Source organism: Dysidea avara, chromosome 15, assembly GCF_963678975.1.
Source record: "Dysidea avara chromosome 15, odDysAvar1.4, whole genome shotgun sequence".
Taxonomy (NCBI): Eukaryota; Metazoa; Porifera; class Demospongiae; order Dictyoceratida; family Dysideidae; genus Dysidea; species Dysidea avara.
Window position 1 is genome coordinate 3,888,664 of NC_089286.1, and position 23,750 is coordinate 3,912,413.

The 23,750-nt window shown below is 38.1% G+C and overlaps 3 protein-coding genes and 1 long non-coding RNA gene across 4 annotated transcripts in view; 3 read left to right on the top strand and 1 right to left on the bottom strand.

Moving 5' to 3' along the window:
• Nucleotides 1–7,342, top strand: part of LOC136245216 (E3 ubiquitin-protein ligase TRIM45-like) — a 10,689-nt gene extending 3,347 nt beyond the window's left edge. The window contains exon 3 of the mRNA XM_066036712.1: nt 7,024–7,342. Within this exon, the coding sequence (XP_065892784.1) occupies nt 7,024–7,342 (319 nt within the window). The remainder of the gene's footprint in view (nt 1–7,023) is intronic.
• On the top strand, nt 616–9,354 carry LOC136245504 (E3 ubiquitin-protein ligase TRIM71-like). Its single transcript, XM_066037038.1, has 2 exons — nt 616–790; nt 6,936–9,354. Exon 2 carries the CDS (start codon nt 8,370–8,372, stop codon nt 8,916–8,918), a length of 549 nt encoding a protein of 182 aa, XP_065893110.1. The 5' UTR covers nt 616–790; nt 6,936–8,369; the 3' UTR covers nt 8,919–9,354.
• Nucleotides 9,355–11,653: 2,299 nt separating this feature from the next.
• LOC136245217 (extracellular matrix organizing protein FRAS1-like) overlaps nt 11,654–23,750 on the bottom strand; it is a 66,896-nt gene continuing 54,799 nt past the window's right edge. Inside the window, exons 24-25 of the mRNA XM_066036713.1 lie at nt 12,191–12,328; nt 11,654–12,138 (exon numbers count right to left, since the gene is read on the bottom strand). Of these exons, the coding sequence (XP_065892785.1) occupies nt 11,915–12,138; nt 12,191–12,328 (362 nt within the window). The 3' untranslated portion in view covers nt 11,654–11,914. The remainder of the gene's footprint in view (nt 12,139–12,190; nt 12,329–23,750) is intronic.
• Nucleotides 17,405–21,133, top strand: LOC136245563 (uncharacterized). The gene is made up of 3 exons (XR_010695936.1): nt 17,405–18,058; nt 20,223–20,294; nt 20,809–21,133. It is a non-coding gene; the product is annotated as an uncharacterized lncRNA (long non-coding RNA).

The following is a 23,750-nucleotide window of genomic DNA, read 5'->3' on the forward strand; positions in this document are numbered from 1 at the left end:
TCAGTGAATAAAATCGGCATTTTTGACGAATTTTTGACATCCGTCGAGCTGCAGCCAGATGGCAAACAATTTGGAATTCCATGATATTTGGTGTGGTAGTAGTTGGACCCATGCCAGACCAGTTTGACCTGGGAGGGTTACTTTGGCATCGATACTGTGTGCTTCAGTGGCATCGAAACTTTTTCGAGTCCTAAATTTCATTTTCGCGATGCTGCGGCTGGAAATCGCTCCAGACAATGCAGCCACTGATGGTTTTAGTTTAGAGTACAGTTAGTAAGAAAGGTTGAGGGTGCATATTATAGCTTTAAAAGACATGTACTTGAAGATATAGCAAAAAATCTCGTAATTTGTAAGCATATTCGCCGATTTTGCACGACAAGACGTTCATGAAAAATAACACCAATCTGGCGTTTTCTAAGTGGTACCTAGCCTAGCATTTGTGGATGGTTTGGTAGTTGATTCTTGGAGGTCGAAATTTCACGTTGCGGACCCTAAAATAGATATTACGCGCCCCGGCCTTTAATCAGCTTGCAAAAATTCGGAGAATTTTGGGCGCACGCCGCTTCTCAGAGACATGAAGACGGCAGTTTCAGAACACTTCAGTATATACGTTAGGCTAACTGCATGAATTTTGGTAACCGATTGGAAACAGAGGAGGTATCCTTGGGAGGCATCACAACACGTCATTGATCGGTCCTTGACTACGTGAACTTATAAGCGGCTAGCTAAGAGTCCAGTATACTCCCTCACTAGTGTGGTTGCCGGAGCTGCTCCGCCCGTACTATACTGGGTAAGATGTGCATCCTATAGTATTTAATAAGTGCATGCAAGATTGTGTATTAATAATTATAGCTAAACTTGTAGCTATTTTATGCTCCTATCAATATTATTCCCCACCCAGGGGCGGATCTAGGGGGGGGGGGGGGGGGGCTTTGGGGGCTGGAGCCCCCCCCCTTCATATTTAGGCTTTACTTGGTGAGTATTATAGTGAAATTTTGTCTTAGCATAATTATAGATCACTAATAATACAAATACTCATAAAATCAACTTATAAACATATTTCCAAGGTATTATCAATGGATTTATGCTAAAGTTTATGTAACAAGGACCCGGATCAGCATTGGAGGTGTACAAGATCGAGATACTCTAATAGAGCAGTCAGCTAACTACTCTAATAGAACATTCACTGGAAACATGTAGTTGGTTCTGTTATGGAATTTTTCCAAATCTGCCTGCACCTATACATACAATGAATTGCATTGGTCTGTTTAAAGGGCTTCATTCATCTACTTGTGTAGTTAATATGTATGGCAATACTTAATTCAGGTACACAATGTCCATTGAAAATGCTCTCAGATTCAATGTTGTATTGTTCAAATTTCACAATTTTCCACTTTCAACATTATTATGCTAACATGCACCTATTCAGTGTTGTGCAATTGTGAGAGGGTGCATCATGTACTTGGTTATCTGTACCTATATACCCAAACTTTTCCATTAGCAAAATGCTTCAGAGAGCCATACCTGTAATCTAAAGGCAGTATATAAAATATCTACAGGCAGAAAATATTATGTGGAAATGTCTCTAAATTGCAGTATTTTAGCATCTATTTTTCAAAATTTCCTTGGGGGTGTATGCCCCCAGACCCAGCATGCTTTAAAGTGTGCTTTGCATACCTCTACCCAAGAGATTAGTACCTTGAGTTAACCCCCCCCCCCCCTTTTAAAAATCCTAGATCCGCCCCTGCCATCTCCCCCCTCCCGGGAGTAATAGGGGAAATGGTGGGGATTTGACTTTCTACAAAATCAAATTCTTGACCCATAGGGGAATGACTAGTGGTCAAATCTCCATATAGTATGGCTACAATACACTTTAGGAAACAGGTTAGTTCTTATGTAGCTTGCATGTTGAACAAACACCAAGAATTTCAAACGGTCAAATGCCCCACTACTGGGGCAGAATTTCAGATCAAATAGGGCCAAAATCCCCCACTAATCCCCTAGTAAGCCTAGGAGGGGGGTAGTGGGGATTAATATTGATAGGTGCATTGGTTCTGTAATCTTTTATCTGGCAATAATAAATGGGGATCCAGCAGCAGCAGCAGCAGATACAAAGTACATTACATAAAAAGTTACCTTGATCACAGCTGGTGGGAATAACCTGGCCTGACTGAGTCACTATGACAGACGTACAATTTAGGAATGTAACCAGTTGCTATAGCTACCTGCATGCTATTGAATAGTTAAAACTGAATTCCTTAGTAGAAGGAAAAGTCTAATGGTTTATAATAGCTGTTTACATACTGTATAAAAAGTAGATATAGCTATAGTCAGAGCTGTATAGCTAGTCGTGTCTGACTTCTACAATAATATAACATATGTACTGTATAAATCAGAAAGTGGAATTTGCTAAACTAAAAACATAAAGGCCAAATAGTTGCATTGTTAGGATTAAAGAATGTATCCATTGTTATGTGTTGTATATTTAACACTTGCAGTTAGTATGGCTGTTGAATTGCATCATGATCAAATATCACGATGACAGGATGTAAAGTGTAGCTATACACCAGAGGAGGTTGGACACGCTCTAAGCGCCACATAAATATAATACCCTTAATTGCATTTTTGTTTTATTTGGTATTTCACGTGACTCTCAATAGTCACAATGCAAACAGTGAGGTTGACTGGGGTTGATTAGATATTCAGATGGTGCTTCATGTCAGCTTCAAGGTGATGTACTTTGTTTTGTAAAAGTGCTTGGTGATTGGGGTGAAATTAATTTTTTTTTCCCGGGCTAGATGTAATGCCCTTTCCTACCACCCCCAGCACAAGAGGCAAACGTGCTGGAATAAGTTGCGATTTGGTGTGTATAGAACTTGACTGACTGAATAAGACTGATGCCTTCAGACAAGCGTAAGGCTACGGGCTTGATTTTTCACTGTTCGATATGATGTTGCTTTGGCTCGAGAGGTGCCTTTTGGCATACCACAATATGCACAATGCATTCTTCATGGACTAACCAGCGCCATCCTTTTGGTCCATTCATCTTTGCTGACAACAAAAAGTGTCGATTTGGTGATAGCACGTGATGGCTCCCCTTCGTAACAGAAATTGTCTGTGATTTTGATAGTGGCTACTTTGATTGCAGATGTGCTTTTCGAACACTTCTTGATTCGTACTACTGTGTAACGGGTTGAACATAGCTGACAATGAAGCATAATGGATTCTTAACTTTTCAAATGATAATTGATGTAACTGGGGCATTCCCATTTCTTTTTTTAATATGGTATGCATGGATTGCAGGGATGCTGTTCAAACAGTTCTTGATTCGTAATGCTGTGCAATGGGTCTAACATAGCTGACAATGAAGCGTAATAGATAGTTCACTTTTCAGATGATAATTGATAAAGCTGGGGCACGCAGTGCCTTTTCTTTTGCTGTATGCGTGGATACGTGGAGTCACCAGTCATAATAGTCTACTACAAAAAAAGTCAACAAACAAATACACAAAAAATTGGAATTCTCATTTATAGGGTAGAACCATAGCACATTGATAAAAAGTACTGAAACAAGCTGGAGTAGTGCATGATATTAAATCACAGTAAAACAAAGTGTTATATCCCTACTGTGCATTTCCGTTATGGTATCTTGAGCACAGTAGGGATATAACACTTCTTATTGTTTTACTGTGATTTAATATCATGCACTACTCCAGCTTGTTTCAGTCCTTTTTATCGATGTGCTATGGTCCTTATACTGTAGTTGAAAATTCCAATTTTTTTGTGTATTTGTTGTTGGCAACCCCCAATTAGCACCAGCATAATAAACTCAGTCATCAGAAGTTATGCAGATGGACTATCATTGAAGCTTATAAAGACTGTAAACCAAAGACTTGTATAGTAGGTCCTCTGGCAATAACCTGTACCTGGACTAGCATTGTTATCATAATTATGTAAGAGTATGACCAGTGTATGTGACCTGCATTCAAGTACTCTTTTAGCATTTTATATGTACTAGGATTTAATATTATAAGGTCCACAAATAACTTGTTATAAAGCACTTAGAAGTTTAAATCCTACTCTGAGTAAGGCATACAGACACTAAAGTTATTTCCTAGTTATAGAAAGGACAACTGTTCACGATTCTTCAATTAGATATAGGTGTTTGCATACTGCACATTTGACAATTGGTAAGAGACCATCCATAATTTTCAGTCTTTATGCAAGCGTACAAAGACTACTCTTTTTTCTAACCCCCTTCCTCCTTCACAAAGCATACTGTATAAATGTTGATACTATGTACAGTATATACACGATGATTATTCATCATTTTATAAGCGTACATATGATTTAACCGCCTCCCCCCTAGCGTACTCTTGCATAAAGGGTGAAAGTAATGGATGACCCCTAATGCAATTTTATTGTGACTATAGTTCAACTGTTACAGTTACTGTTGAGCACAGAGTGTATAAATGATTCAGAAAAATTAGTATACTTTTTACCATGTAAGCAACATATATATATATATATATATATATATATATATATATGAAGTAGAGATGCAACAATATATTGATATATCACGTATCGTATCGTATTAAGACAATATCGCTGTATCGATACAAAGTCAAACCGTATCGATATATCACGTATCGTGATATATTGACATATCGTGGCTTGTTAACATGGCTGACAATCAAATTATTGTACATTGTGGTTAAACTGAATAGTATGTAATGCTTCTCAAAGAAAAATTACCTCACTTATTTCTTGTAAAAACCAAAAAACAACATTAAAAACTATTGCTTGGACTCCACTTTGTATCGCACAATATATCGCTGTATCGTGATACACCAGAGGCAATATATCAATACTACTACACACTGCATCGTTTCAACTCTAATATGAAGACTTAGAAGCTGTAAATCCTATTAGATGCTGTGGCAGGAGAACTATGAGACATTTTAACCAGAGCAGGTATAACAACACACGTTAAGCACTATCAAAAAGATTTCATGTTAATTACATATTTTACTTCTCAACTGATGCTTAATCTAGCTTTATGGAGACCTTGAATACAATTTCCAGTGTTATTCTCTTCCATTGTTGCTGTTTGCCCACCATTTCATGTGAGCTCTTCATCATGTGATGATGTCTCTAATTACTTTGTCAAACCCACTAGAGTTTAGTGGGGATTTATATATTGGCATCTAATTTTCAATGAATTTCTCCTACAGTTGATTTTTATTGCACTGTACAAATCCTATGAGCTCACATGAGTGTTAAAACTGAGTTATGAAACTGAATGTGTGAACTGTTAAGTGCAGTGTTCTGTCACAATGCTTACATGGTAACTTGCACCTTCATGAGTACACCATTGCTACCACCCTCAATACATAACCACCCTTAATACATAACTCCATCACACAATTCAGGTTTCATGAGATCATGTACTTGCAAAATTAGAGGTAAACTGGTGGCCACACTTGCGAACTCTATTACAAATATATATACTGTGTGATTGGTGTAAGCTACAATCTGTACACACATTTACAAGTGTTACTAAACTATAGTGGCCAGTGATTAGTTGGTATATACGGATGTAATCCAATTACATTCATTTGTATCCTTTGGCCAGTACTAAACTGTAAGAATTTTGGGCATCAATGTTTCTTGTGCTTAAGCAGACTTAGGGCTTTGCACGCCACTGGAATACCAACATAAAAATTTTAATAATCATTAGATGATTGATAGCCCATTTGTGGCAATTGCTCAAAATAATCTTGAATTCCTACTACATGGAAGGGAAATTTTCACAATCTTCATGCAGTTGGTAGAAAGGAAGGTATTATGTCTTAATGCATTTAATAGTAATGCTTGTGTGAAAACTACTGTTAAACGCATTAACACATGCATATATGTGTAAGTAACTTTTGCATTATGGGTGCAAGTTTATTACAAGTACACAGAAAAATTTGGAATTTTCAACTTGAGTAGGGACCATAGCACATTGATAAAAAGTACTGAAACAAGCTGGAGTAGTGCATGATATTAAATCACAGTGCATGATATTAAATCACAGTGCATTTCCATTATGGTATCTTGAGCACAGTATGAATATAACACTTCTTATTGTTTTACTGTGATTTAATATCGTGCACTACTCCAGCTTGTTTCAGTACTTTCTATTGATGTGCTATGGTCCCTACTCTATAGATGAAAATTCCAAATTTTTTTGTGTACTTGTTTGTTAACTTTATTTTGTAAATATACTGGTGAACCCATGCATACCGCCTCTGAAATGGCACTGCGCACCCCAGCTATATCAATTATCATCGGAAAAGTGAAGTACCATTACGCTTTGTTGTCGGGTATGCTCAACCTGTTACACAGCAGTATGAATCAAGAACTGTTTGAAAAGCACCTCTGCAATCAAAACAGCCACTATGAAAAATACGGACAATTTCCAGTACAAAGGGAAGCCATCATGTGCTGTCGCCAAATCGACACTATTCACTGTCAGCAGACACAAAGGAGGACACTGGTAAGTCCATGAAGAATGCATTGTATGTACTGTGGTATGCCAAAAGGCACCTCTCGGGCTGAAGCAACATCAAACAGTGAAAAAATCAAGCCCATAGCCTTAACCATTATCGAGTTGCGCTTGTCTGAAGGCATCAGTCAGTCAGGCAGTCAGTCAGTAGAAAATTTCATTAAATAAATTATTTTAAAAATTTTGTAGCAACTTGTTGAAAGCATTTTGGTTCGATCTGAAAGCTTGTTTGGGCTTAGTTTTACCTGCCTCATCGTCATTAGGGAAAATTGAGGCTGGATATTGGGTGATGTTATTTCGTGAGCCATACCTACTCCTTTGTGGTCCCTACTATACAGTACTGTATGATAACTTGCTACTTGCTTGATTTTTAACATTTTCAGTATTAAGCCCGTCACTTGCAATGGCTGCTACAATCATGAGGAGGGAATCAGCAACTCTCAGTTGTCCAGTATGTCATCAACTGTTCAGGAACCCCAAATATCTGCCGTGTCACCATTCCTACTGTGAGGAGTGTCTGGAGAAAATGCAGATAGAGTCCAAGGTCACATGCCCCGAATGCAGGAAGGAAGCAACTGTTCCCCCAGAAGGAGTGAAGGATTTTGACAATAACTTATTTATTAACCGCATGTTAGATGAGTTTGTTCTACAACAGAAGATAGATAGTGAGGAGGATGTGACATGTGATGACTGCACAGGAAGAGACCCAGTGGAGGCTTATTGCTCTGACTGCAATTCATTCCTATGCCATGTGTGTAATGTTTATCACAGACGCAGCACCAGGTCTTAAGGTCACAAAGTACTATTATTCACAGAAGTCAAGTCCAAAAAGAACATCCCATTAAAATCAACCCCAAAAGTTCCAATTTGCAAAGATCACTCCATAGAGCTGTCATTCTATTGTGAGACTTGTGATCAGCTTCTTTGTGTCTACTGTACCATGAAGGAGCATGTTGGTCACAATCATGACACAGTGAAGAAAATGTCAATCAAGCCTAGGAAGGAAATCAAGGATGTTACAGCTCCTTTGGAGAGAATTGTTGTCGACCTCTCAGAAATTCATGATAACTTTGACAGAGTTGAGAAAAGCATCAGAGCGAAGGTGTTGATGTGGAAAACAAGATTGACCTATATTACAACAAACTGTTTTGCAAGTTAACAGAGCAAAAAGAGTTACTTAAGGAACAGCTACATGAGATAGTATCAGATAAAGAGCAAGCAGTGAGAATGTAACTAGAAGAAGTAGAAATAGCACAAGTAGAGGCATCAAACATAAAGGAACTGAAGGAGACTCTGGAAAATACTTCTGACCAAGAAACAATAATAGCAAGGAAACAAGTGATTGAACGCATGCAACAACTAACCACAAAGTTCAAACAACTGAATACAAAGCCTGTACAATTAGCCACTATGGATCTTGTCCCTATCAAAGAACCATTTCCACAATTTGCCACACTCTGCTCAACAGCAACACCAGATCCTCACAATTGTGAAGTAGCAGATCTTCCAGGGTACACATTTGCTGGTAAGAAGATAGTTTTCACTGTCATTACAAGAGATGATAATGGACATCATTGCTCCAGAGGAGGTAGCACAGTAAATGTTCATTTGGAAGAAGCACGAGCAACCAACACAGTTCAAGTTAGAGACAACATTGATGGCACTTATACAGTTTCATTTCAAGCTCAAGAAGTTGAACAGTTGAAGGTTGCTGTTTTTGTTGATGAAATAGACAAAGTCCACGCTATATTGTAGTTAGAAAGAAGCCCACAAGTATCAGCAGTAAGCCGAGTAAAGTGATTGACAATGACGGTAACATGAGTGAACCGTGGGGGATAGCATTCAGCAAAGATGGTTCATGGGCAGCATCAGACTGGTCCAACCACTGTGTGTACCTGTTTAACAAGAGTGACAAGTTGCTTGGAAAGTTTCGTAGCAGAGGCATGAACAAAGTCCAGTTTGATCGTCCTAAGGGAATAGCATTTGATAATGATAACCACCTTTATGTTGCTGATTATACTAATCATAGGGTGCAGAAGTTTACATTTAATGGAACTTATTTGCTGCAGTTTGGTAATGGTGAATTATCTGACAATCAGCTTAAATACCCTACAAGTCTTTCAATCCATAACAACATTGCATACGTGGTAGACAATGGCAACAAGTGTCTTTCAGTTTTCCAATCTGATGGAACTTTTCTTAATACTATCCGTTCAGACATGTTGGATAGCCCTCATGATTGGCAGTTAGTGGTACCAACTGGTTACTCATTTCTGATGGAGATCACCACTGTGTCCACACCTTTACTATGGATGGCTACTATGTGGGCAAGTTTGGTTCATATGGAACTGGTAGAGGTCAACTGAACTATCCATACAGTGTTGCAACTGATTTAAATGGTCTCATTTTGGTGGCTGATACCTTTAATGATTGTGTAGTGTTGTTTGACAAAGATGGTATTTGTATCCACTGCTTTGGCTGTAGAGGATCAGGAATAGCTCAGTTCTCATGTCCTTATGGAATTGCTCTCAGCTCCAGGGAGTATCTATGTCACTGATCATGAAAACAAAAGGATCAAAATATTTTCTGATTACTGATTCTAAAATTTAATAGTATTTGTTTTTGTACTATCTTTTATAGTTAGCTTAGTCAGTTGTATGATTTGCATTATCTATTATTGTTGTTGCAACAGTATTATTTGCAGTAAACTGATATACATAATATAACAATAGGTAACTTGCTATACAAATAGCTAATGATAGTGTATTGTTATCTTTTACATTATTTGCTATCTTGCTACGTATAGTGACTTCAAATTCAGTGATAAGTTTTTTACAAATCAAACAATTATTACAAACACAATGTTTACAGTGAATGCAGAATATGGCAGTTAGAATTTTACGTGATCTCCAACATGACCATACTTCTTCTCACTAAGCAGATCTTAAGTGGTTATCAGTGGAAGATTTAAGTACTCATGATCAACCATAATATGCATACATCGTCATTATCAGTCAACCCTGAATTTTTTTTAAATCATTAACACTAGACGAAGTACATATCCAGCAAATGTATATCATCCACTATTATACACCCTTTTCACAGAGAAGCTTTAGATGTAAGGGAACAACGTGGTGGAATTCTTTGCCATAAGAATTTCAAGATGACATGAACTATCAACCATATAACGGTAATATTATTAAGAATTATCTTCCCGGATAGTGTAAAACAGTAAAATTTGACACTAGCCCATGAAAACAGCATGCGGAGACAATACAGTAGACAATAAAATTAATTGCAAAAACAATCTAAAAGAATATCGAAATAAAATAATTGCTGGAAAGAAAAACAGGTAAAAAAACATCATTAGATTCATCTCTGTATCATGTAGCTATTTTATTATTAAAACATACAATACTTGGTACTTACTATAGATACAATAGCTATATAGCTTACAAATTAAGTCTGCAGGTCTTACATAGTATTTTGTATAGTTGGGTCGATACTATAGGACTCGTGGCTATCCACTGCAATACCAATCACACCCAGCATTGTCTGAGTATTTAAGATACTGAAAGCTTCTGAAATATAAATCACATAAGAGAACACATTAGAAAACGAAACTTTGACTTTGACTTTGTTATGGTTTCTTTTGCATCATAATTATACTAACCTGTTCCTGTTGGCATTTCATTGCCTGTCTGTTGATGTTGACTTTATGACAACTACCCAGCCACCTGCTGAAACTGCTATATAGTAGCTATAATAGCCTTGTGGAACCATTCAAATATGATATGCACATTTTAATCAAAAGTTCAAAATAGCATTAAGTATAGTTGATGTACTAATGATATATTTCACATAATATTAAACAATTTAAGCAGGAACATGTAGTTATTATTATAACCGGAATGTTGATTGTTCTGATTACCTGAAGTATTGACAACAATTATTTTCTAACTGTGTATATGTGTCAAGTCAGCAATACCAGTATCCCAACCACTGAAGGCACTGATACCTTTGTTGTATATATTTCTCCCAGATGATGTACTGTTTACAGTTACAGTGTACGCCTGTACGGCGACCAAGTCATATTCAAGACTGTTATTGGAAAGAGTCCAACAGAGATCTGCTAAATACAAAGGCTGCAGCACATGTTGCTGTCAGACCTTCAGTGCTGGTCACTGTAAAGTGCTAATATCAATAAATACATATTAAATGACTATGCATTTTCCTACTGTACTAGACTATTAAATTTGTTACTACTACCTTTGATGTACGCTTATGAATTGTATATGTATATATGTTGTATATATGTTATTGAAACTGCAGCAAAATTGTTAATAAATAAACATATATGGTAAGTCTGTGCTATAAATTAAAATTAATACAATATAACATAATTTTTTATTGCTGTGGGAGACTTGGTGCTGTACACAAATCATTTAATTACACGATCCTCAATGATTTCAATTATACATCACTACTGAAGTTTGGAACGTCAATAGACTCAACCTTTCTTCAGTGCAACTGGCAATCAGATGATTTCATAATACTTTAGATCTGATGACACTTTTTGTGTGTTGATTGGTATTCATGTGCACAAGTACTATTAGCCTGTAATTAGGGTAGCCATGAATGTGAGCATTTCATTATTACCTATAAAAGTTGAAAAATTACTCCTGTATTATCAAAAATGATGATATTTCTAATTTAACGGTTTTGGTAGTGAATTCTCTAAACCTTGACTTTCTTCAGTACTTTTAGCAGGTTAGTTGTGTGTGCTATGGTTAAAGTACACAGAAATAATTGTCCACTGCTCTGCTGATCCACAATAACAGGATATTACTGTGGATTATATTGTTTTCATAATAATATATGCATCCAATAATATAAGTATGCATATTCCATGAGTATGCATAAGAAGTGAAAAGAAGTAAACACAAAGTAGAATGGAGAAGTTGCTTCCACAACGCATGTATTCCATCTCCTGTGGTACATTAACAGTGGAACACAAAGTACCTACCTTTTGTATCAGTGATTATGTGTAACTTGTGCATGTTTAGTTTTGAATGTATTCACACAACTAATACTACCAACTATACACTCACTGGAGACAACAATTAAAGGTGCAACAGAATGATACACATATATACCATTAAATATAATGGTAATAGCTAACTATACAATCAACTAACTGTGATCTAATGCAGCAACTGAAAAATGCAATAACATCTGCTAACATGTCAGGAAGTTTGTCCTGAAAAGCAGGTACATATTATGTCATTGCATAATGTAGCTAGTGTGTCCCATTAAACAACTATCACTACTCATTACTCTATTGTGCAGGTGTGCTATATGGTTAGTTCAGTTCAACACTACAATCATCATCCACTATAGTGACTATACCTCTACCACCATCACAAGTGATACCGTCAGGTAATGTACCACGCAAGATAGTGAGAGTGAAATCTTCATCATTTTCACAAATGTCATCATCATTTATTGGAACATCAAATGAAGCACTGGTGACTCCAGCAGTGAATGTGACAGTGTATGGTCCAGAATCATAATCAACACCTCCTCCTGTAACATTATTACTACTATTAACATTTTGTGATGATGTTACTTCACTCACTAGTGGCAGTATTCTCATTATCTCTAACTTGTACAGTAATATCAGTTGATGATGGATTACTGAGAACTAGTATAGGTTGTGCTGGTCCAGCACCTTCATCAACACTGTATGTTGACTGATTGAAGGAGACAGTTACAACTAAATATTGGAAATAAGAAATTACAATCATCATATAGACAGTATGAAGATACAAGAAATGTTTTGAATGACTGTTACAGAGCATAAGTATATTACAGAAAACAGTTGAGTGCTTTAGAGTGCTCTGGTGACTGGTGCTCAGCACAACCATCTAATTAATTGCTGAGTAGCACTGGTCCACTTTACAGATCAGATAAATGCAGTTTATTATTCTGTACATATACATTCTTTGAACTACAGAGCTTATCCTTTGCTTACCCAAGGATTCTCACAGCAAAATAATAATGTGCAGTTTCGGTTTGAGGATAAATGCACATACCTTACATTACATACATTACTCTTACAGTAACTAAGCTATATTATACATGATTAAAAGTGTTAACATTGCTACTATGATGTTAATTTGCTGAGAAAGTTAATGATTTCAACTGCTGTTTAAAGATGAATAATGATGCTAGGTAATGAGTTCCACAGATCCAAGGGTTTGGCAGGAGGGGTGCACTAGGGTAGTAGGTATATGGAGCAGGGGTTCTGGGGGTTGCAGCCCCCCAGGAGGGGTGCACTAGGGTAGTAGGTATATGGAGCAGGGGTTCTGGGGGTTGCAGCCCCCCAGAAGCTAAAGCTATTGCATATGTTTTAGGACTGAAGTTTTGAAGTAGAGTAGTTTTATGCATAAATATCTAAAATTCTATTGTCTTCCAAGTGGGCTACATTGGTCAAGAATTGTACACGGATAAGTGACAGTCATGAGTAGTTCAGTTAGCTATAACTATTATCAAGAGTAATTTTCTCTTGCTATTATGGACCTAAATAATGGTATACACAAGACCATGTGCATAATCATTATTTGCAAAATATCCATAGCAAGATAAGTGTGTCCATGCAACCATGCATGGGATATACTGTAGATATACTAGTTTTTCACACTTAGCAATCTCAATAGTGGTGTGTGTCATGACTATGACTGACTGCTCTATAAGAGTATATTGATCTTGTATGTTGTTTTTTTTTTGGGAGGGGGGGGGGGGGTCATGTGCCCTCCTGTGCCCCCCCCAACCTTACTGTATAGCCTGATTGATCTTAGAAAAAAGAAATTGCTGTGTTGAGTTGTTCGAGTATAGATTAGATGGAATTCTTTGATTGTTGCCTCTGGCACTACAAAAACGGGTTGGATTTACATATATTTCCTTGTTTCAGGAAACTCATGGAAAGACGATCTTTCAAAGCCCTGTCTAACTTTTCATATATTTACATTGCACAGTAAACATATGTAAAGTTGTTAAGTTTTCAAATGAAGTTATTTATCTAAGAATTTAATTACTGATGAATGTGCACCACTGAATGAGACCGGGGAATGAAACTGACTATGGCTAGCTACAACAAGCGAGCTAGACGTCAAGCTTCCATGCCAGTGATTACTGGAACAGGGCACTCTACATGGCCACTGTGACTTAGATCTAGTCTACCTATTCGGCTACTATCACCAGGTAGTCTAGTTGAAGTCGTTATCGCCATCACAGAGTAACTTATCCCGAGGGGTCCGCAACCAAGCAAAATTGCCAACAAGATTTTGAAATCTTCCATTTTTGCTACAGATTTCAATATTTCAAGATTATAAGATTTTAATTAAGATTTCAAGATTACGATTGAGATTTCAAGATTTTGATTGAGATTTCAAGATATAGATGTGCCCTGTAGCTTTACTGCAAGATAAATACACATATCACCATCTCAATCGCCATGATGCTGTTTCGTCATGTCTAAGCTGCAAACTGGGATCCACGATGTTAAATTGTATGCTGATGTGGATGGCAAGCGTGAATCAGACTCCGCTTGCCACTATTCTATCTGCTATACTAGTGTGCCCATATCAACCAGATAGTTTTGCAATGAAGGAATTTTAAAAACCTATTCCTTATTAGAGCTTATCTGTCAATTCGATTCCAGTGTTGACTACACAATTCAGTGCAACTGGTAAGGCGTGAAAGCCAGAGTAGCTACCTACAGCCAATTGCTGAACTGGACCATCTTGGGTTTTTCATGCCACCACATGGTGGATATTGGCTATCATGATGAGAATACTATGTGTCAGTGGTGTGAAATTAATTATGAACAAACTGTTTTCATACTGCAAAAGAGGACTTGAGTAGCAGCAGTCAAAGCCATCAGTTCAGTCTTCTCAGAGAATATTTTTTGGCTCGTAATAATCTAAATTAGGCAATTCAATTTATTGTACTTCTCCTTGCCATGCCTAATTTGACTTTATGCAATCACATGTACCCTGAGGTCTTGTCATTATTTTTATCACTACATCAATGTTGATTGTTACAAAAAATGTTTAAGAAGATTTACAAAACATATTCCAGATAAAGGATTTCAAACAACAGCTACTTTTCTTGATGCACATGCATTGCCTTGCCATAAACTACTTTTAACAAGGGATCTGGGACTAGCCAAAATTTGAACATAATTCCAAATCCCATGGAGTTTAAACAGGGATTTTGGATTCTGCCATCACGGTTCCAGGTAAATGCATATAATATACATCTGAATTTCACATGGAGAATTTTAATACATAGGTCTAAAAGATTTCAAGTTCAAAATTTCAACCAAAATTTGCTTAGTAAGTAATCATGTTCCAGTACTGTATTGGTAAAATGTCATAAACTGATAATAATAGATCATTACAACAGTGTAGCTAAATGCAACCACAACAATAGAACAGCACATAATACAGTTATGATGGCTTAAAAAGACATTTGGTACAGTATCAATTTTGTTTTTTTATAACTTTGGTTGGACAACAACTCCGATGGAACCAATCCTTGCAAGTATCACAGCATACCATTGGGCTGCCATCATCTGGTAATCTGCAAATGCAAAAAAATGTCAATTAAGTCAGTCTTGCTCTTTCCGCTTCTGTGGCATCTTATGCTTGGAAATGGGTAAATTTTTCTTCTACTCAAACATAACTCTAAATGTTTTCTCCTGGCACTTTGGTTATACACAATAATTGAAGGGTCTTGACCATTCACTAATGCAGTGCAATACACTGCTGCAGCAGTCATTAAAACCAGCCTGTTTGTTGACACTGGCAATCTTGATCTTTAAACTTTTTTTGAAGTTTTTATTAAGATTGCTAACTGCATTTTTGTTCCATGACTTAAACTTGACTGCAAAGAGTCATACACTATTACATCATCATCATTTTTAGTTGATATCATTGTTGATACTGTAATCCAATGGTTCCCATTGACATGCAATATCTGAACACTTCCACTTGAGAGAGTATTCCCTTTCAGCGTCATTTTTAAGGTGTCTGCTAATCCATTAATATTTGGAAACTGCTGCTTCAGTAGTACCTGTACTGCTGTTAAATGAGTCACTCTCCAGTCAAGATGACACGTCTGTCACTTTGACACAAAGATATACTTCTTATCTTTACCCAGAAATCTTTGCCATATCTAATAGAATTGTCTTGCAAATTAATTAGTCAAGTCAATAAAAGGACTTGTACTGGTGACAACAGAACCAGTACTCACTAATGTACCAGCAACAACTGAGGGGGTGCAAACTGAGGTACCAGTTGATGTACTAGTTACAACCGATGGGGTACCAGTTACAACAGAAGGGGTACCAGTTACAACTGAAGGAGTACCAGCTACAACTGAGGGGGTACTAACTAAGGTACCAGCTACTGCAGAGGGGGTACCAACCAAGATACCAGATACAACAGAAGGGGTACCATTTACAACTGTGGGGGTACCAACTGAGATAGCTACTAGATACAACAGAAGGGGTACCAATTACAACTGTGGGGGTACCAAGCGAGGTACATGCATGGTATGTTACAAGGTGGGTTACATGCACAAAAACCTCGACAAAAAAAACATAATATTCAGTATAGCTACGTACCCCAATATCTCAAGAAAATATATGTGCTGTAGCTAGAACCCCAGCCCAATCTACCAGATAGTGTCATGCAGTGCGCCGCTTACATTATAATGTTGGTTGATGCCAGTTGATGCTATTATTATTATTATTGGTAATACTGTGCAGACCTCTATTAGAGTATAGTACACAGGTCACAACATACATACAAGTATACAAATTAAATAATTGCTAGTTTTTGTTTGAACTGATCAATATCATTGGATTCAATCACATTTTGGGGTAGATCATTCCAGATTTTGATTGCTGAAGGGAAAAAGGAGTACATAATATAAGAATCAATCCGTGTCATTGGTTGCATAAATCTCATATCCCATCCAAAAACAGCTTATAGCTGTAAAAAAAGTGCGCGTCCAAGTAAAGCAGAGTTAACTGTGACAAAAAGTAATGATATCATAATGCGGCCATGTGCGAGGTGTGCAAGTTGTAAAATTAATATTAGCTAATCAGATAATACAATGTTATTGTTAAAGTGTTAATGCGAACTATGTGATGCTGCTAGTTTTTAAGTGTGTGAGCATCTTCATAAATGCCACATAAATTTAATTCTCAATAAAGCAATGTGTATAGATTCTCTGATAGTAATAAATAGTTTGAGTTTGGCCACCTTTCCTTTGTTCGTAGCATTGCTGTATACAGGAAAGGCGGCCAAACTCAAACTATTTATTACTATCAGAGAATCTATACACATTGCTTTATTGAGAATTAAATTTATGTGGCATTTATGAAGATGCTCACACACTTAAAAACTAGCAGCATCACATAGTTCGCATTAACACTTTAACAATAACATTGTATTATCTGATTAGCTAATATTAATTTTACAACTTGCACACCTCGCACATGGCCGCATTATGATATCATTACTTTTTGTCGCAGTTAACTCTGCTTTACTTGGATGCGCACTTTTTTTACAGTTTTTGGATGGGATTTCAATACTTTTTGTTAGAATAAGCAATGCACTGTTGATAACAGTAGGTGAGTTTCCATGGGTTTGACAGAAACCCCAGATTACAGTGACAGAATATTAAAATATAACTGTAATTTTAGTGGCCAGGGCCACCCACATTGGGGGTAACTGGGGTATTTTGCCCCCTACCACAGCCCGAAAGGGGCCACTTGAATACCTGTTTAAAGAAAGATCGATATACTCTAATAGAGCAGTCAGGATCTAGACCCTTCTTTGCCCCTGGGCCCCTCTTTAACTCTTTTCCCTGGGCCCTCTAATTTCTCTGGACGGCCCTGTTAGTGGCATGCAACTGCAGTCAACTAACACCCATTTTAACTAGTAAACCCTTAACAACACTTTGCCTTTCATCTTGTACTGCATTGAAACGATCAAGATACTCTATTAGAGCAGTCACAAAACAGCTGTAACACAGCAATCAATATTTAGCATAGTTACAACTTCTGCTTAGCATCGGATTGTATAGTTTAAATTACTAGCTACTTACAGACTTTACAATATAAAAATATGGCACTTGTAGAAATGTGACTGTTCTATTAGAGTATCTCGATCTACTTCAAGCATTGACTAATTCAAGTGAAGAAGCTACGCCCCTGCCAAGAGATCTTGTGAAATGAAATGAGAATAGTAAAGAAAAGGCAAGTATGTACAGAGACAATAGAGGGACGCGTAATTATGTCCTGTTGTAAATAAACGCCTTTAAAATTTATATTACTACTAAATAAACGCACCAGAATAGGCTTGTGTGGCTGTTGTCTCCTAGGTTGTCTCATTCCTTGTCTTTTCGTGTTGAAGGGATTTAGTCGCAATTGGTGAGTTTAACTATACATGTATTTGTGTTGTAAAACTTAATTGTAAAAAGGCGATTAGCACATATCATGATAAACATGTATTTGTCGGGAGTTTGTAAAAGGCGGAACTAAGGAATAACGGAATAGCGGAATAACTCGAGTCACAACGAATGGGCGTTTTATATCAATATGGCTTCTTATGCAATGTTAGGGTGATTGTACTGTTACAGCTGTGAACTCATCTGTCGTAGATATCCTTGCAATGTTAGGGCGATTGCGTGTACTGTTACAGTTGTGAACTACACTGCTTCGTCGCTCATAGCCATCCTAGCGAAGTGATTACTATACGCTCTTACTACTACTGTATGTAGCTAAGTATCATTGCGCTAGCACAGCTAGAATATACAGTAGTTAGCTATTAGTTTCGTTTTAAGTCTTCATCCTTCCAGTGGAGGGATGAAACGAAACGGCTGTCACACCCCCTTTTGCTCGCGACATTGGTACCATACTTTACATACAGTAGTAGCTAGTAAGAGCTATAATCAAATGTAATTTTGCACTTCGTAAGCGGGTAATGTATGTTAAGTATGGTACCAACGTCATGAGCAAAGGGGGCATGACAGTCGTTTCGTTTCATCCCTCCACTGGAAGGATGAAGACTCGAAAACGAAACTAATGGCTAACTACTGTATATTCTAGCTTAGCTACATACAGTAGTAGTAAGAGCGTATAGTAATCATTTCGCTAGGACATCTATGAATGACGAAGCAGTGTAGTTCACAGCTGTATAAACAGTACACGCAATCACCCTACATTGTAAGGATATCTACGAGGGATGAGTTCACAGCTGTAACAGTACAATCACCCTAACATTGCATAAGCCATATAAATGCCCGTTCGTTGTGATGCGAGTTATTCCGTTATTCCGCTATTCCTTATTCCGTCTTTTACAAACTCCCGTATTTGTCACAGTAGAGTCTCTCACGAAGTCACGATTATTACGAGACATTGGACCAGGGTAAAAAATTTACTGCTATATTTAGAGGTTGTAGCGTTTGTATATCTTAGTATCTTAATAAATAATCCCCCATGATCACTAATCACTAATAGTACAGTGAAAACTGGTCATTATTCAGGCCGTAGGGACAAAATTTTCTAACCTTACCTTTTAAAGAGGTGGCTGCATTATGCGGCCTTAAAAAAAAGGTAAGAAGCATGCTGTTCTAACTGGCTATAGAGATGGATTTAGTGTATGACAGCGTATGAGACAGTGAGTGCTGGCAGCAAAAGGGCAGCCAATCTGTTAGAGCACCAAAAGCACTGCTTCAGACATAGGCAGTTGACTGTCAGCCCCAAGTGTAAAAAGTTTCACTATTGGTCCTTATAAGCTCCTGATGAAGAAAGTGATGAAGTCATTATCCATAGGATATATTTTTCAGAGTATCCATTTCAGTTCTACAATATAGTAGCCAAGCATAAGATGAACATAACACAGCATTCCAGTAGTTTAGTGGTGACCACAACACTGCCTGAGTTAAACTGTGGTGAGATTTGAGACTACCAGAAGCCCTGGAATGTCTTCAACACATGAAATACCAAATATCTAATGCCTGGCTTTCATCCACAGTAGACCTGTTTTGGTGGCCACTTGTACAGAAGGGAAACAGCTGCCACACAGTCTTGCAAGCGAAACAGCTAGTTGCCACACCCCTTAATTATCAATTTGTAAAATCTTTAGCAAAATTGTGTGTGCGAGCAAGCGATGTGGCAGTGCCGTGTATATGGTTGCTGCCTAGCAGTGACACATCACGAGTATTGAAGTCACAATGTGTTACTGTATCATCCATCTAAATACAATCTCTGAATGTGTCATTTTGTGTAGAGAGCAATCTTCCACAAGAAGTGACCTGCAGGTTTCAGTGTATATTGTTAACCATTAATATTGTTCACAATATTGTGAATTATATGTACAGTGAAACCTCACTTAGTGGCCACCTCTTTAATAAGACCACCTCATTATATTGGCTACCTCTAGTAGGTCCCAAATATAGCTAAGCATTACTTATGACCTCATTAATAAGGCCACCTTGTTATTCAGGCCAAATTTTTTGGTCCCACAGCCTGCCATATTAATGAGGTTTCATTGTACTTATGTGAATTTTTATTTTTCGTAACTTTTCTTCAGGTTTACTGATGGGGACTATGAAGCATTGTTGACTGGTACGTGTATAATGTGGTGACTTGAAATGCTAAAACAGTACGTAGCATGTCTTGTATGTACATGTAATGTGTTGTAATGTGTCCACACATCCACACATCTTAGAAATAAATATAATTGTATTGTCTATAAATAGTCAGTTCCATTGTGCCACTGGGTCATAAGTTAGTTGAGTATGGATCATCCAGGGTACTTGAGTCACATTTTGTCCTGGCCAAGTGGATCTCATCCACTGACAGAATATACAGGATCAGATCACGTGTATAAATTACGGTGGAACTTGTTTATTGCCACCTTCACTCATTCAGCAGGTAACAGTGTATAAATTCTCAATTGGAATTGGCTTTTCAAGAGTGGTTGTCTTTCTATACTAGTGGCCATTAAGATAGGTTGTACTGATACAGTGTACATACTAGAGATGCAACAATATCCTCCACTTAGTGTCGTTTGATAGTGATGCAATGGAGACTATGTATTATTGCATTTAAATACTATACTATTATATTGCAACTCTAGCACGTATTTATAACAGGAATGTTTGTTAACTGTTTAGACATACTGGAGCCACACCCACTCATCTGGATTCTACAAATGGAGTCATACCAACTTGTTGTCATCATACTTACTCGTTACTCCCATTGTGTTTGGATGAATATACATGCCGTCATGTGAGACTTGCTACCATGGCGGGCCACTGGAAAACATTTGCATAGCAGTTATATTACAGTCATAATAGTACAATTCTTACATTATTGTTGTGACAAGTGTTTGGTATTCATGTGTCTCCTCTGTATGTTGTAATTACATGTGTAATTTTGTGTGGGGGTGCTATAAAATGCAATAATGCATGGTGACAATTGGCTAGCTACATGTGCTAATTACTCGCAGCTTGTGTCAACAACTGGTAACCGCAGTTGTACTCTGTGTCATTCTTTAAGCCGCGCCCTTAGAGGACAAATTACGTCACGGTGGGGGCGACTAAATTTAAAAACGAACGATGGTATGCAGCACCATAGATTATATCTGTGGACTATAATCTATGGCAGCACACTTCTTGGTGGCTATATGTACTGAGTAACTACATAGAGCGCCAGTTCATCAATACCCAGTGACCGCAGTTGTGCTCTGCGTCATTCTTTAAATTCCGAGTACAATTCTTAGAGAGCCATGACGGTACATATAGCCACCAAGAAGTGTGCTGCCATAGATTATAGTTCCGAGTACAATTCTTCTGAGTACAATTCCGAGTACAAATTCCGAGTACAATTCTTCTGTAGCCATGACGGTAACCTTCATGGCTACAGAAGCTACCTCGAACTCGACCTTGACAGTGGATATAGTCTGTGGAACTTTGCGAGCGAAGTTGCTTACCAGAGACCTATCTTGTGGGTCTAGCCGTTGCATCGAGTTTGGCTCTCGAATCCTGACACCCTGTGAGTTTCAGCGCGAAGCGGGTAAAGCCTCTGCTAAAAACTGGAAGAATACCATTCGCTATCAAGATCAACCCCTCTCCCGAAACTTGGACTCTTTCGTGGATTGCTCGGGTAAACGTTGTTGCCGGTTTATTGGTGTGCCGTACCCTCCAAGTGTTCAATTGCAAGCTGGCGCAAACTCTCAGCCCAACTTTCCACCTTCTACTGCTAGTGCTTTAGCCGATACGACTCAAGCGTCAGTACCAGCGGACTTAAATAATGCTATTGATATCAATTAAGTCGACTGACGTTTCTTCGCTACCTATTTCAATATCTGATAACATTGATAGTTCTACTCAAGACCAACGCTGTTCCCTACCGGACTTTGAGCCTTCATCTATTCCTGTATTTAACTGGGGATCTGTTGACTCAGACACTTTCTGTCATTCGCTTGAAGCAAGTTATAGTGAAGTTGTTCACTGGAGAAACAACAGTTTTAAAATACCTTCTGGAAACATTGGTAAGAAATTTGTGCTGGAGCTGGCCAGACTCTTTCGTTCAGCTGGGGAAGGATCCAGTTTGGAGTCCATTGCTTTAAAGGCTGCTTTCACATTTTGCACCTTAGTGACTCAGAAACCAACACGTACTTCAAAATCAAAAGACCACATATCTTGTTTTGAACGACGGATGCTTTTGTGGAGTGATGGCAATCTGAATGAGCTGATTCTAGAAGGCAGAGCTATTCAAAATCGTCTTAAGACCAGCAATCGTGCTTCTAGTAATAATTCATTATCACAGTCCTTTGCTAAATTGATGTTCTCAGGTAAGACTGCAGCTGCTATGCAGCTGTTAGCCTCTGAACCTGGGAGAGGAGGAGTTCTGCGTTTAGATGATACCATACCTGGATCTGGTAAAGTATATGATATTCTCAAGTCAAAACATCCTGCTGCTGCCCCATTACATTATGAAGCTTTACTACCTGACAGTGTTACTACAAATCCTGTGCATCCTGTTATCTTTGATGCGTTGGATGGTCCAGCTATAAAAGCTGCTGCCCTACGAACTTCAGGTGCTGCCGGACCTTCTGGAATTGATGCTCACAGTTGGCGAAGACTGTGTTCCTCCTTCCGCTCTGCTTCGGATGAACTTTGTTCTTCCATCGCTTTATTAGCCCGTCGTTTGTGTACCATGTTTGTTGATCCTGTGATGATTTCCACCCTGATGGCTTGTCGGCTGATAACTTAAGACAAGAGACCAGGTGTCCGACCTATTGGCATTGGTGAAACAGTTAGACGTATTATTGCTAAAGCTATTTTGTATGTGATTGGTGAAGATGTTCAGTTTGCTGCGGGCTCTTTGCAACTGTGTGCAGGACAACCATCAGGAGGGGAAGCCGCTATTCATGCTATGAGGGAAGCTTTTAATGATGATGATACTGAGGGTATGCTACTAATTGACGCTACTAATGCTTTCAACTCTCTTAATAGAGCTGTGGCTTTGTACAACATCCAGCGTCTCTGTCCATCATTTTCCACCATTCTAATAAATACTTATCGACACCCTGCTTGCCTCTTTGTTGATGGTGATGTTCTCTACTCTGAGGAAGGGACAACTCAAGGTGACCCACTTGCAATGCCATTTTATGCTCTAGCCACTGTACCTTTAATTCAGAAACTCACTGTACCTGTCACTCAGGTGTGGTATGCAGATGATGCTGCTGCCTGTGGTAAAATTTCTGCTCTTCGTATGTGGTGGGACCAAGTTTCCTCACTGGGCCCTAGCTTTGGTTACTTCCCTAATGCAAAGAAGACATGGCTTGTTACTAAGACTCAGTTTTGCTCTGTTGGTAAGGAATTGTTTCATGATACAGCTGTAAATGTTACATCTGATGGCAGGCCTCACCTTGGTGCCCCAGTTGGCACCTCTGAGTATGTGGAAAGATTTACTTTTGATAAGATTAGCCAGTGGGTTTCTGAAGTTAATACACTCTCCTCTATCGCTATCTCCCAACCTCATGCTGCTTATACATGTTTTACTCATGGATTATTTAGCCGTTGGCTATATGTAACACATACAGTCCCTG